This window comes from Tenrec ecaudatus, chromosome 8 (genome assembly GCF_050624435.1).
Source record: "Tenrec ecaudatus isolate mTenEca1 chromosome 8, mTenEca1.hap1, whole genome shotgun sequence".
NCBI classification, from domain to species: domain Eukaryota; kingdom Metazoa; phylum Chordata; class Mammalia; order Afrosoricida; family Tenrecidae; genus Tenrec; species Tenrec ecaudatus.
The window spans coordinates 43,757,422-43,769,552 of NC_134537.1; the positions used below are offsets into that span (position 1 = coordinate 43,757,422).

General features: G+C 51.0%; 1 protein-coding gene across 2 annotated transcripts in view; it reads left to right on the forward strand.

Annotated features, from left to right (window-relative positions):
- MYLK (myosin light chain kinase) overlaps positions 1 to 12,131 on the forward strand; it is a 232,765-nt gene that overhangs the window by 155,918 nt on the left and 64,716 nt on the right. For both annotated transcript variants that reach the window (XM_075556319.1, XM_075556317.1), the window contains one exon: positions 384 to 464. In XM_075556319.1, the coding sequence (XP_075412434.1) occupies positions 384 to 464 (81 nt within the window). The remainder of the gene's footprint in view (positions 1 to 383; positions 465 to 12,131) is intronic.

Genomic DNA, 12,131 nt, shown 5'->3' on the forward strand with positions numbered 1-12,131 from the left:
AAGGAAAAGGCAGGGAGTGGGGAGCTAGTGGGCAGAGGGGGAGCAACCCTCTCCATCTCTGCCAGTTAGCCCAGGTAGGGTTATTTCTGGCCACATGGGCCTGCTCCGGCCGAGGGGAGGCGTTCAGCTGCAGGGCAGCCTGTCCATCGTGTCCCTGCATTTGTGCCCCCTCCATCCACCTGGCCTGTGAGCCCAGTGGAGCTGACACTCCTTTGGTGCTTTGGGCAAGCAGGTGCCCAGGCCACAGACACCCTCTGCTCAGGGGTCATGGGCAGGAGGGCAATGTGTGGTTTGTACTGAGAGGGGATTTTGTGTGTGATACCACTACAACCCACTGCCTACGGCGCCTGTGACTGATGTTGGTCACTCCCTGTTTCTTCCAGACGCTCCCGAGAATGCCAAGGCCTCGGAACTGAAAACCCGGAGACCCAGGAGCTCTCTTCCCGGTGTGCTAGGAACAGAGAGTAAGTCCTCTTTCAGTCTTACCGGGCAGACGCAGGGCCTGAGACCCCCACGACGGAAGCAGATCAGAGGGCCCTGCTCTCGCTTGGTTCTCCAACTCTGGCTGTTCCCCTGCCCCGAAGTGCCCAGGGAGCCCCTGACCACCCAGCATCCCCATCTTCTCCCCACCCTCTCTGTAGCCTGCGTGGGGTTGCCCATCTCTCTCCATGTCTCACTAGGATTCCTCAGAATGCTTCTAGTCTCTCTCTCCCCAGTCACACCCATCCTTAGGTGGTGGTGGTAGGTGACGCTTAGTTCATTAGACTCGTAGCCAGCCCCCGAGACAGAATGGAATGACCTAGGACACCCACAGGCTTTAGACTGCGGTCTTTACAGAAACAGATGGCAAGTCTTTCTCCCGCAGAGCCTCGGTGTGGATTCAAACTGCCGACCTTTACAATACGCTAGTGCCAGGCTTTCACATAGCCAGACCCAGAGAGAGTGAGTCCTGGTGGCATAGTGATTGTATGTTGGGCTACTAGCTGCAGGGTCAGCAGTTTGAAACCACCTGCCACTCCTGAAGAGAAAGAGGGGGCTTTGTACTCCCGACCCACAGAGGCAGCTCTAGCCTGTCCTTAGGGGTCCCTGTGAGTCAGCGTTCACTCGATGGCAGTGAGTCTGATTTTCAGAATAGAGGAACGTCATTGAGCCAGCAATCTCATGTGAAGACGTCTTGGTTCGTTGTTTTTATGATGTTGTTACTGTTTGCATGTGGGCTTTTTTCTTTCTTTTAAAGCAGCATATTTACCTTCCTAATGATGAGCTTAGACTCTAGAACCATAAACAGACCAGGCCATTACAGGAACGCTCAGCCTGTAGAGGCTTCTGGCAGCCGCCGCATGGGCATCATGATGTCTCACAGAGAACTCACCCAGGTGGAGAGCTTGAGGTTCCTCGCCAGAAATCAACTTCAAACTCCCTGCCATCAAGTCCATGCCCGCTCATTCTGACCCTGTGGGATGAGACAGAATTGTCCCCGTGGACTTGTGTGTTAGTCGGGGTAGACTGGAGAAACAAATTCATAAGCATACATGTATAAGGAAGAGGTTTATATACATGAGCAACTGAACATTGAGAAAACATCCCAGCCCAGTCCAGATTGAGTCCATAAGTCCAATATTAGCCCATACGCCCGACACCAATCTATAAAGTCCTCTTCAGACTCATGAAACACAGGCAATGATACCAAATGAAAGACGCTTACAGGCCAGTGGGTGGGAGGTCTTGTAGATCCAGTGGCATTGTAAGCATCTCAGCGCTGGCAGGGGTCTCCACATGGATTCTCCAGGCCCAACGTTCTGGCTGCATCAGGGTAGGTCCATGTGACTTCTCTTCAGGGATGTCTTGCAGGGAGTGAGGAGAGAGAGAGAGAGAGAAAATCAGTCTGTCTGTCTCCTGCTTCCAAGGAGAAAATTTAGGAATTCCCAGAATTCTCAGAAGAAGGCCATGTCCTCATTGGCTATGATCTGATTGACAGGGGTGGGTTAGACTCCTCCCCTTCACTTTTTTTTTAACATTTTATTAGGGGCTCATATAACTCTTATCACAGTCCATACATATACATACATCAATTGTATAAAGCACATCCATACATTCCCTGCCCCAATCATTCTCAAAGCATTTGCTCTCCACTTAAGCCCTTTGCATCAGGTCCTCTTTTTTTTTTCCCCTCCCTCCCCGCTCCCCCCTCCCTCATGTGCCCTTGGTAATTTATACATCGTTATTTTGTCATATCTTGCCCTATCCGGAGTCTCCCTTCCCCCCCCTTCTCTGCCGTCCCTCTCCCAGGGAGGAGATCACATGTGGATCCTTGTACTCAGTTCCCCCTTTCCAACCCACTCACCCTCACGCTTAATCCTCTCAAGTCCTAAATTGACACCAGATTATGTAACAGCCATGGTTTCCAAGACTATAACTCTTTACAGAAGTAAGAAGCCTTGTCTTTGCCCCCTTGGAGTGGCTGGTAATTTCGAACTCCTGACCTTGGGGTTAGCATGTAACCACTAAGCCACGGGGCTCCTTCAGACTCCGTACAGTGGACATTTCCTAAGTAGTTGGGTATGCATAAACAACTCTAGGAAGAACATGAAAGAACAGGCCAGTCATCGTAATTTCCATATTTGGGCTATGGCAGTGCTGGGAAGCCTAAGCCGAGAGGTGATGGGGTCTTAAAGCCCACCTGCTGGTTGCAAATCGAGGTGTGGTGTGGCGTGGCGGCTGACCTCTCCTGTGGGCAGAACCAGGAGCCTGGTGTTTGAGCCAAGAGTTAGCCTCTGAGCTTAGCCCTGGCACAACCACTCCCGTGGGATTCTGGGAGAAGTGAGGAGGAGTGAGGCGGGTTGGGAAGGAGACAAACAAGCTGGAGAGGAGGCACAGAGAGAGCAGCTGGGCTCCTTGCCCTGGAGGAGGGAAAGCTGTGGACTTCCTCAATCCAGTTGTCAGCACCCAGTCCCATGGCACGTGCTCTGGGCCCTGGTCACATTAGATTCACCTGGGGAGCGCTGGCTCACTGACGACCAGCCTGCGCCAGCCGAGGGGAATGGGAGCAGCTGGGGATGAATGCAGGCTTCTGTGTGTGCAGGTATCCCAGCGTGCACGCAAGGGGGAGACTGCCTGTCTCAGGTCCTCTCCCTCCAAGGTTCCAGAATATCTCCATAGCCCATCTGGGCTCTCTAAGGAGGGAGCAAGCCTGGGAGTCATCCTCTTCCCACAGTGGATACGCACAGGGCTGGCAGAAAGTGCTGCTTCCCCAGAGAAAACAAGCACACAAAACAATCCATGACTTGGGTCACTCCCAGAGCTCGTAGCTTTTACACTGAACGGTTGGCGGTTCAAACCCAACCCCCATGGAGGCCCCATGGAAGACAGGCCTGACAACCTGCTTCCCAAAGTTCCAGGCCTTGAACACCCACAGGGCTCCTCTGCACACATGGGCTCACCAGGAGTCAGCATCAACAGGTTGGGTTTTGATGGGTGCCGAGAGCTTGTCTGGTACACAAGCGTTGCCCTGTTCTGATTAGGTCGCATGCAATCGACTGCAATTCATAGCAAACCCAGGTGACAGAGTCAAAGTGCCCGGAGGGTTCTCTAGGCTGTCATCTCCCTGGGAGCAGGTCGCCAAGCCTTTCTCCAGCAGAGCAGCTGGGTGGGTTGACTCATAATGACCCTATACAAACCCAACACACACTGCTATCGAGTCAGTTCTGACTCACAGTGACTCTATAGGGCAGACTAGAACTGTCCTGTGGGCTTCCCAGACGGTCACTCTTTATGAGAGTAGAAAGCTTTCTCTTTCTCCCTCAGAACGGCTGGTGGTTTTGAACTGCTGACCTTGAGGTTAGCAGCCCACTGAATAACCTACTGCGACACCAGGGCCTTTGTGATGACACTCTAGGGCAGAGAAGAACTGCCCCAGAGGGTTTCCAAGGCTACAAGTCTTCACAGGAGCAGACTGCCTCATCTTTCTGTCGCCAACCTTTTAGCTAGCAGCTGAGCATTAAAACCCAAACTCATTGCCATCAAGTCAGTGCTGACTCATAGTGACCCTGTAGGACAGGGTAGAACTGCCTCTGTGGGTTTTCGAGACTAGCTCTTTGTGGGACCAGAAAGCCCCGTCTTTCTTCCTCAGAGCAGCTGGTGATTTCAAACTGCCAACCTAGCAGCCCAATGGGTAGCCAGGACACCACTAGGGCTCCCTTAAACATTATGAGGCTGGGATAAACATTAGAAAATGAAATCCCCTCTCTTATCAACCCCAGTTCACTCACTTCCTCAGATACACTCGTGAGAACGTTTTTTTCTGTGCATTTACATAGATATATGTAGCCCCAACTTCTGGTGGGGTTCCGGAACCTCCACAACCTCTCTCATTGCCGGTCGGTTCCACCAGAAGTCAAACACCTCTTTGATTATTATTACTTTAGTTTTAAATTTTGTTGTCTTTTATTAATAGCATCTCTGTGTGTTTTTGAGTTTGGGAACTTTACATATAAACTTGCTGATAGATTTTAACATTGTATGTAGTGCATATTACTAACAATTAGATGTACATGAAACAAAACAAACAAAAAGATGGCTGCAAGTACAACTCGACAGTGTCGTAAGATCCGCCCAGGAGTAGCTGTATTACATCCAGACACATGGGTTGGAGTTTGTCCCCAAAAATGTGACCTGCAGTCTGCAAGATGATGTGCCCTTAGAGCACTGCCTTCCCCAGGCCATGGCCGCTCTGAAGCCACGAGAAAGCCCAGAGACTCCCATTCCTGAGACGCCTGGCTGTGTGCACGCGTTCATTTTTGTCAAGGGCTGAGAAGTACCTAATCTAACCAGAAAATTCATCTCTCCTGCCCAGCAATCTTCTGGTCAGACAGTCGCCAGATCCCTCCTGCCCCGCCCAGCAGCCCTGTCAGGGATCCGGCAGGCCATGCCGACCTCAGAGCCAGTCCCTGTGAGCACAGCACCCTGAGCATCCAGGAGGACATGGGGTAGCCCAAGGCAGTCCCCCACCCTGCGGTGCAGCACGAGGGAAAACTGGCCAAAGCTAACCTGAAACCAACCTCAATGGTCGAGAGGGGAGCTTTCAGCATGAGGGAGACATGAGGAATGTGGTTGGGTTGACGTTGTTGTGGTGATACGGGGGCGGGGAGTGGTGTGGGGTTGAGAGGAGATGCTAGAATGAAAATCATGGAGGCCCGGACTCAGGGTCAGCTGCTGGCCCTACACGGAGACCTCATAGTTGGTAGAGCAAATGGAATGGTATCAAGAAAACTAAAACACACACAGAGAGAGAGAGAGAGAGAGAGAGAGAGAGAGAGAGGAGCCAAAGTTGACCGACAGTTACTGAGGGTGAAGGGGCACAAGTTGTTGCCTCTGGGGCATTGAGTTTCACTAATGGGCAGGGTGGGGGGGTGTCTGATTTGGAGAAGGCTGTCCGGAATAGTGGCACACCAGGAAGAGTGTAATCAGTGGCATTGAACGAGACATGTAGGAGTTCTTGGACTGGAGAACGTTTCGTTGTGCATATGTTTGCCACAATTTAAAAAAATCACATTAATAACGAGGAAGAAAATGTTCCAAAGTAGCTTGTGGCGATGACCCTCCACCGCGCCCTGCAGGACTGAGCTCGAGTCCGTGGTGGGCTGGTGCATGACGTGCCCACAAAACTGTTTGGTGTGGTTTTGAAAAGGAAGCTGATGGGATTTCCCCACCAACTTTTGAAACCCCTTCGTACATGCTGTGAAGTGGCTTCCGGGAGCGTTGGACTCACAGTGACCCCAGGTGACGGAATAAGACCACCGCACTGGGCGTTCTTGGCTGTGATCGTGGCGGAGGCAGCTTGCCAGGCCTTTCTCCCGCAGAGCTGTTGGGTGGGCTCTGATAACCCAGCTTTTGCCTAGCAGTGTCTTAGGTCTCTGCTGTGTCTTAGGTGCTCAAGCAGTGCCACTTCCAGCGAGTTTCCTCCAGCCTTGCCACAAATAGCTGTTGTTCCCATTTTGCAGGTCCTTGCCATCCACTGTGCTGTCTGTACGAGCGAGACAGCGCTGCCCTCCTTCCCCTCCCCGCCCCTGCGGTGGCAGCAGGAGGGAGGCAGCTGGAGGTCTCCCTGGACCTTGACACTGGCTTGGGGAATTCCAGCACGCCTCTCAGAGGGAGCTTAGGGCTTAGGGCTCTGTTGTTCTTCTTGAGAGCTTTATTATTTTCTTAATCATTGTATTGGGGGCTTATACAACCCTTCTCACAATCCATCTATCCACTGTGTCAAGCACATCTGTACATTTGTTGCCATCATCATTCTCAAAACATTGTTCTTTCTACTTGAGCCCTTGGAATCAGCTTCTCATTTTTCCCCTCCCTTGTCCACCCTCCCTCCCTCATGAGCCCTTGATAATTTATAAATTATTATTTTTTCATGTCTTACTGACCGATGTCTCTCTTCACCCACTTATCTGTTACCCGTGCCCCTGGGAAGGGGTTATAGGTAGATCATTGTGATAGGTTCCCTTTTTCTCTCCCATCTTCCCTCTACCCTCCTGGTATGGCTACTCTCAATATTGGTCCTGAGGGGTTTATCTATCCTGTGTTCTCCATATTTCCAGCTCTTATCTGTACCCATGTACATGCTCTGGTTTAGCCGGATTTATAAAGTAGAATTGGGATCATGATAGTGTGGGAGGAGGAAGCATTAAAGAACTAGAGGAAAGTTACATGTTTCACATGCTACACTGACTGACTCCTCTCCTCCCAGAGACCCTTCTGTAAGGGGATATCCAGTTGCCTACAGATGGGCTTTGGGTCTCCACTCCGCACTCCCCCTCATTCACAATGATATGATTTTTTTGTTCTGAGTTTTTGATGCCTGATACCTGAGGATTTATTTTTATATCGTTTCAAATTCATATAAGGCAAAATCATACAAGCGACTCCTGTATGCTCTTTTCCTCCGTGTGCATTTTATTCTACTGTTTCACAGTCCTCTAGATATTCCTTAGAAATATCTCTATCAGGGGCAGAGAGGCAAAAAAAAAAGAGAAATATCTCGATCTCTATACATGCCCCTAGATCAGTAGAGAGAGCATCTAAGGGGGCCTTGAAGGCAGCATGCCCCGCACTGCTAAATATCTCCTGGTGTGTTTCCTTACAACATAACCACCCTGGGACAACGACAGATGCCCCCAGCCCAAGTGTCGCTCTGTGAGGGGTGCTCATGCCTGTCCCCTTCCCCCTATGTGTGGCACTCTGTTGCCACCCACCACATCCTGCTTCTTCCCCAGCACGAGTACCTGCCATCCAGTTAAAGGGCAGCGATGGCCTGGAGGATACGAGCCACCCAGCGCTGGCACTTTCACAAACACCTTGCTGTTCTGAGCCCAGGGGTGCTTGGGGGTCGGTGTCTGCAATAACAAGAGAAGCTCTGTCCCTCTGGACCCTTCTTCTGTGACAGCCTTTGCTGGGAGGGGGCTGTGAGTACAAGGCAGGAAACTTGCCCAAGAATGTGAATTCTGGGGAGAACAACCACAATTTCTCCCAAGTCTGTACAAGAGCCCCTGGAAGGGGCTGGATTAAAGCATGTGTGCAGCAGGGAAGAGGCCAAGCCACGGGGCCCAGCCAGCCTGCCCAGGGTTCAGCTCCTGCTATCTCCCCCGTGGGGTGGCTGCTCAAGCCACACTTAACCTGACACCAAGTCCCCTTCAGGAAGGCACCTCTGGCAGCAAGTGGATGCTGTTCCAGGGAACAGAGAAGGGTTTGATGTCTATTTTTAGTAAACTGCCTAAAAAGGGAAATGTCCCAGAGAAGCTGGCCCAGGACCTCCCTGTACCCAAGGCCATAACACCAGCTCCCCTGGCTCCCCTGGACTCTCCAGAATATCGGACCCTTCTGACTGTGAGAGAGCCTTCAGGCTCAATAAACACCCACTCCCAAGTGCTTGCTCCTCGGTGTCCAGATGAGAGGTGCTGGAATCCCTCTCACTGAGCAGCCTGGAAACCTCTGTGGGGTGTGACCCCCCCTTCCCAGGGAAGAAGGAAGGGTGGCCTGGACAGAACCAAGGCCAGAGCTCAGGCTGGTAGGGGGCAAGAGGAAAAGATGGACTACCCAGATGATGAGGGACAGGCCTCTGGCTTTCCAGGCCTCTTCCAAAATGGACTCTTCGATTCATGATTGTTTTCCCAGGCTGGTCTCTTCCTCCAGTCTCAGTCTCCCAAATGAGAGTAGGTAGCATGACACCCAACAGTTTTTCTTGGGGGTGGCAGAGCCAGGCAGCCTCTGGTTTCCCAGGTGAGTCTCAGGGCTGTCCCCTTCCACATCAGAGCCTGGGGTAGAGTAGAGTGTTCCCTGGAGATTCCCTGGCCAACAGAAGAGACTCTTAGGGGTCCCGCTCCTTCCTTTAAAAGCGAGTTATCAAGTATCGCCAGTTCCTGTGCTAGACGCTGGGGATAGAGAAGACGGACAAGGTGGATATGGTTCCAGCCTTCAGGGAGCCTACCGTGATGTGTGGTAGGAGAGAACCTTAGCTTGAGATGTGGTAGAAGCCCAGCCTGGCCGCAGTGCTGTCGGGCCATCCTGGCATAGCAGACTCTCACAACAGAGCCCGGGAGCCCTGATGGCATAGTGGGCTAAACACTGAGCTGACCACCAACCACAAGGTCATCAGTTCAAACCCAACAGTACCTCCACGGGGGAAAACGAGGCTGTCTGCTTCTGTAAAGATTTGAACCCTTGGAAACCCATGGCAGTTCTACTCTGCCCTAGAGGCCACCATGGGTCGGGATCAACTCAGCGGCAATGACTTTGGTTTGGGTTTTCGATAGAGCAGTGCTACCTAAATTACTTTGCACGTATGGGTAACCTCGCCATGACCTGTGACCACCATGAACGTTCAAACTTGGCAGTGGCAGCCACTGGGGCCAAGTAGCGTGGGCATTGATGGGGATGGTCCCCAAAAGGGAATAGCAAAGCAAAGAGCTAGAGATGAAAGTTGGGGATGGGTCTTAAGGCTCTTCTAAGATGAGTTAAACTTGATCCCAAGGGGCCTGGGCAACCACGGTGAGGTCTGAGCCATGGCGTACCCTGGAAAAAGGTCACTCTGGTCATGGGGTTGATCTGTTAAGGGCAGTGGGGGCGGAGGGGGGGTGCTTGGAACAGTGGGGCAGTGGCAGGCTGAGGAGGTATTTAGTAAATAGAATGGACAGATGTTATGAGTGGCTATGGACAAGGAGGGTGGGGGTGAAATGAGGAAAAGAAGCAGGTTTTGATTTCTGATGTGTTGAGTTTGCGGTACTTAACATCTCTCTGCAAGGGAGCGAAGTCCAGGGGCTTGGGAGGGCCGGGGTGAGCTCAGGAGAGAGTTCTGGGCCTGAGGACAGCACGGAGCAGAACGCTTGCTATGATGTAGGGAGAGGGTCTCTAAGGCCCTGTCTGCGGAGAGGCCCAGGGGTCTCCTCTGAGGGGAGAGCAAGTGAGAAACGGGTGAAGTTCAACCTCCATGTCTGACCTGTGTCGGATTTTTAAGGATGGCTGCATCAACAGGAAGGATGGACCCAGAGGAAAGAAAGCTAGTTCTGAGATTTGAGGTGGGTTACATATTGGGCTGTGGCCCACAAGTTCAGCAGTTCAGAAACACCAGCCGAGCCACTGGAGAAAGATGAGGCTTTCCACTGCCACACACAGTTACCGTCTTGGAAACTTATAGGGGCCGTGCTACCCGGTCCCAGAGAGTCACTATGGGTCAGCATCGACCCCATGGAAGCGAGAAACTGGCCAGAAGACCGCCTCGGCGGAGGGCTTCCGTTCAGCATGAGCGACCTTGGACCGACAAGCTGAGTCGCACAACCCACGTGGAGGATCACCACATCTGATCACAGAATGCAAGCTAACCACACAAGACCAGGCATCCTGGCTAAGCAAGATGATACCTTTGGGGGTGACGTCATTCAACCTGGGACAACAGTCCTGTTGTGATTGTCACTAGGAGCCTTGGAGCCGGTTCTGACTCACAGTGACCTCCTGCACACCACCGTCCTGACAACTCTTCCCGTGTCTGGGACCCGGTTGCAGCCTCGGTGTCAATCCATCTAGTCTCGTTGGAGTTCTTCCTCTCTCTGACTGTGCCTCCACTTTCCCAACCATGTTCTTCCCCAGAGACTGCTCTCGCCTGATCACGTGTCCAAAGTACCAAAGATGAAGTCTCCCCATCCTTGCCTCGAAGGAGCATTCGGCTATAGTTCTTCCAAGACGGATGTGTTTGTTCTTTTGGCAGTACATAGTAATTTCCGTCATCTTCCCCAGCACTGTCATTGAAATGCATCAATTTCCATTCGGTCTTCCTTATTCGATGTCCAACTTTCACATGCATAGGACACGAGAGAAAATACCATGGCTTGGGGCAGACGCATCTTAGTCCTTACAGTAAGGTGTGCTTTTCAACTCTTTAACGAGGTTTTGTGCAGTAGATTTACCTACCTCGCCTTTTGATCACTTGGATGCTGCTTCCATGAGCACTGATTGTGGATCCAAGCACGATGAAATCTTTGACCACTTCAGCATTCTCTCCATTGATCATGCTGCTACCTATTGGTCCAGTTAAGAGAATTTTGGTTTTCTTTACACTGAGTTGTAATCCACACAGAAGGCTGCCATCTTTGAGCTTCATCAGCAAGCGCTTCACGCCCTCCGCACTTTCAGCAAGCAAGGTTGTGTCATCTGCATATCTCGGGTTGTTAGTAAGCCTTCCTCCAATCCTGATGCCTCATTCTTTTCATGCAATCCAGCTTCTCTGATGATTTGCTCAGCATACAGATTGGATACGTATGGTGACAGGTACAGTCCTATTGCACACCTTTCCTGATCCTAAACCAGGCAGGATTCCCTTGCAGTGTTCATACGGCTGCTTCTGGGTCCATGTCCAAGTTCCACGTGAGCACAGTGAAGTGTTCTGGAACACTCATTCCCCTCAAAGCTGCACCTAGTTTGGTTTGAGCCGCCCTGTCAACTGTCTTGGCATAGTCAATGCAGCTCAAGTAAACATCTCTCTGGTACTCTCTGCTTCAAACAAGAGCCATCTGACATCTGCAGTGGTATCCCTTAGCCCATATCCTCTTCCGAATCTGACCTGAACCTCTGGCAGCTCCCTGTCACTGTACTGCTGCACCGTGATTCGATGATCCTCAGCAAAATTATACTTACACACAATAATCTCACTGATACTGTTCTATGATTTGAGCATCCTGTTGGGTTACCTTGCTATGAAATGGGCATAAATATGGGTCTCATTCAGTCAGGTGGCTGAGTAGCTGTCTTTCACATGTCCCGACACGGACGAGTGAGTGCTTCCAGGGCTTCCCCAGCTCCTTGGGACATTTCCATTGGTATTCCATCCATTCCTGGGGCTTCGTTTGTGGCCAATGCTTTCAGTGCCGCATAGACGTCTTCCTTCCATGCCTTCGGTTCTTGATCATATGCTGCCTGCTGCAAGGAATGAATGTCTACTAGTTATTTTTTGGCACAATGCCTGTATTCTTTCTGTTTTCTTTTGCTGTTTCCTACATTTAATGTTTTGCCCATAGAATCTTTCGATATTGCAACTCAAGGCTTGCATTTTTTTCTTTAGTTCTTTCAGCGTAAGATATGCTCAGCATGTTCCTCCTGTTTGATTTTCTAGCTCCATGCCAACAGTCCTATTGTTAGTGTTTGTTAGGCGCCCGGTTCCGAGTCATAGTGACCTCATGTCCAACAGAGGGAGACTCCGCCATCCTGACAGTTCTTCCCATGTTTAGGCCCCAGGTTGCAGCATCTGTGTCACTCTGCGTGTCATTAAATGTCTTGTGGCATATGTCACTATAGTACTTTGTCTTCCCCAGCTGCCCTGTGAAACTTTCCGTCCAGCTCTCTAACTTCATCATTGTTTCCATCTGCTTTAGTTACCTACTCTACGATCAAGAGCAAGTTTCAGAGTCTCTTCTGACAGCCGCTTTGACCTTTTCTGTCTTTTTAATCACCTTGGGCTTTCTTCATGAATACTATTCTTGATTTCATCCCACGCTCACCAGGCCTTCTGCCATCCGTGTTTAATATACCAGATTAGTTCTTGAACTGTTCTCTCTATTCAGGTGGGATAGACTCAAGGTCATGTTTTG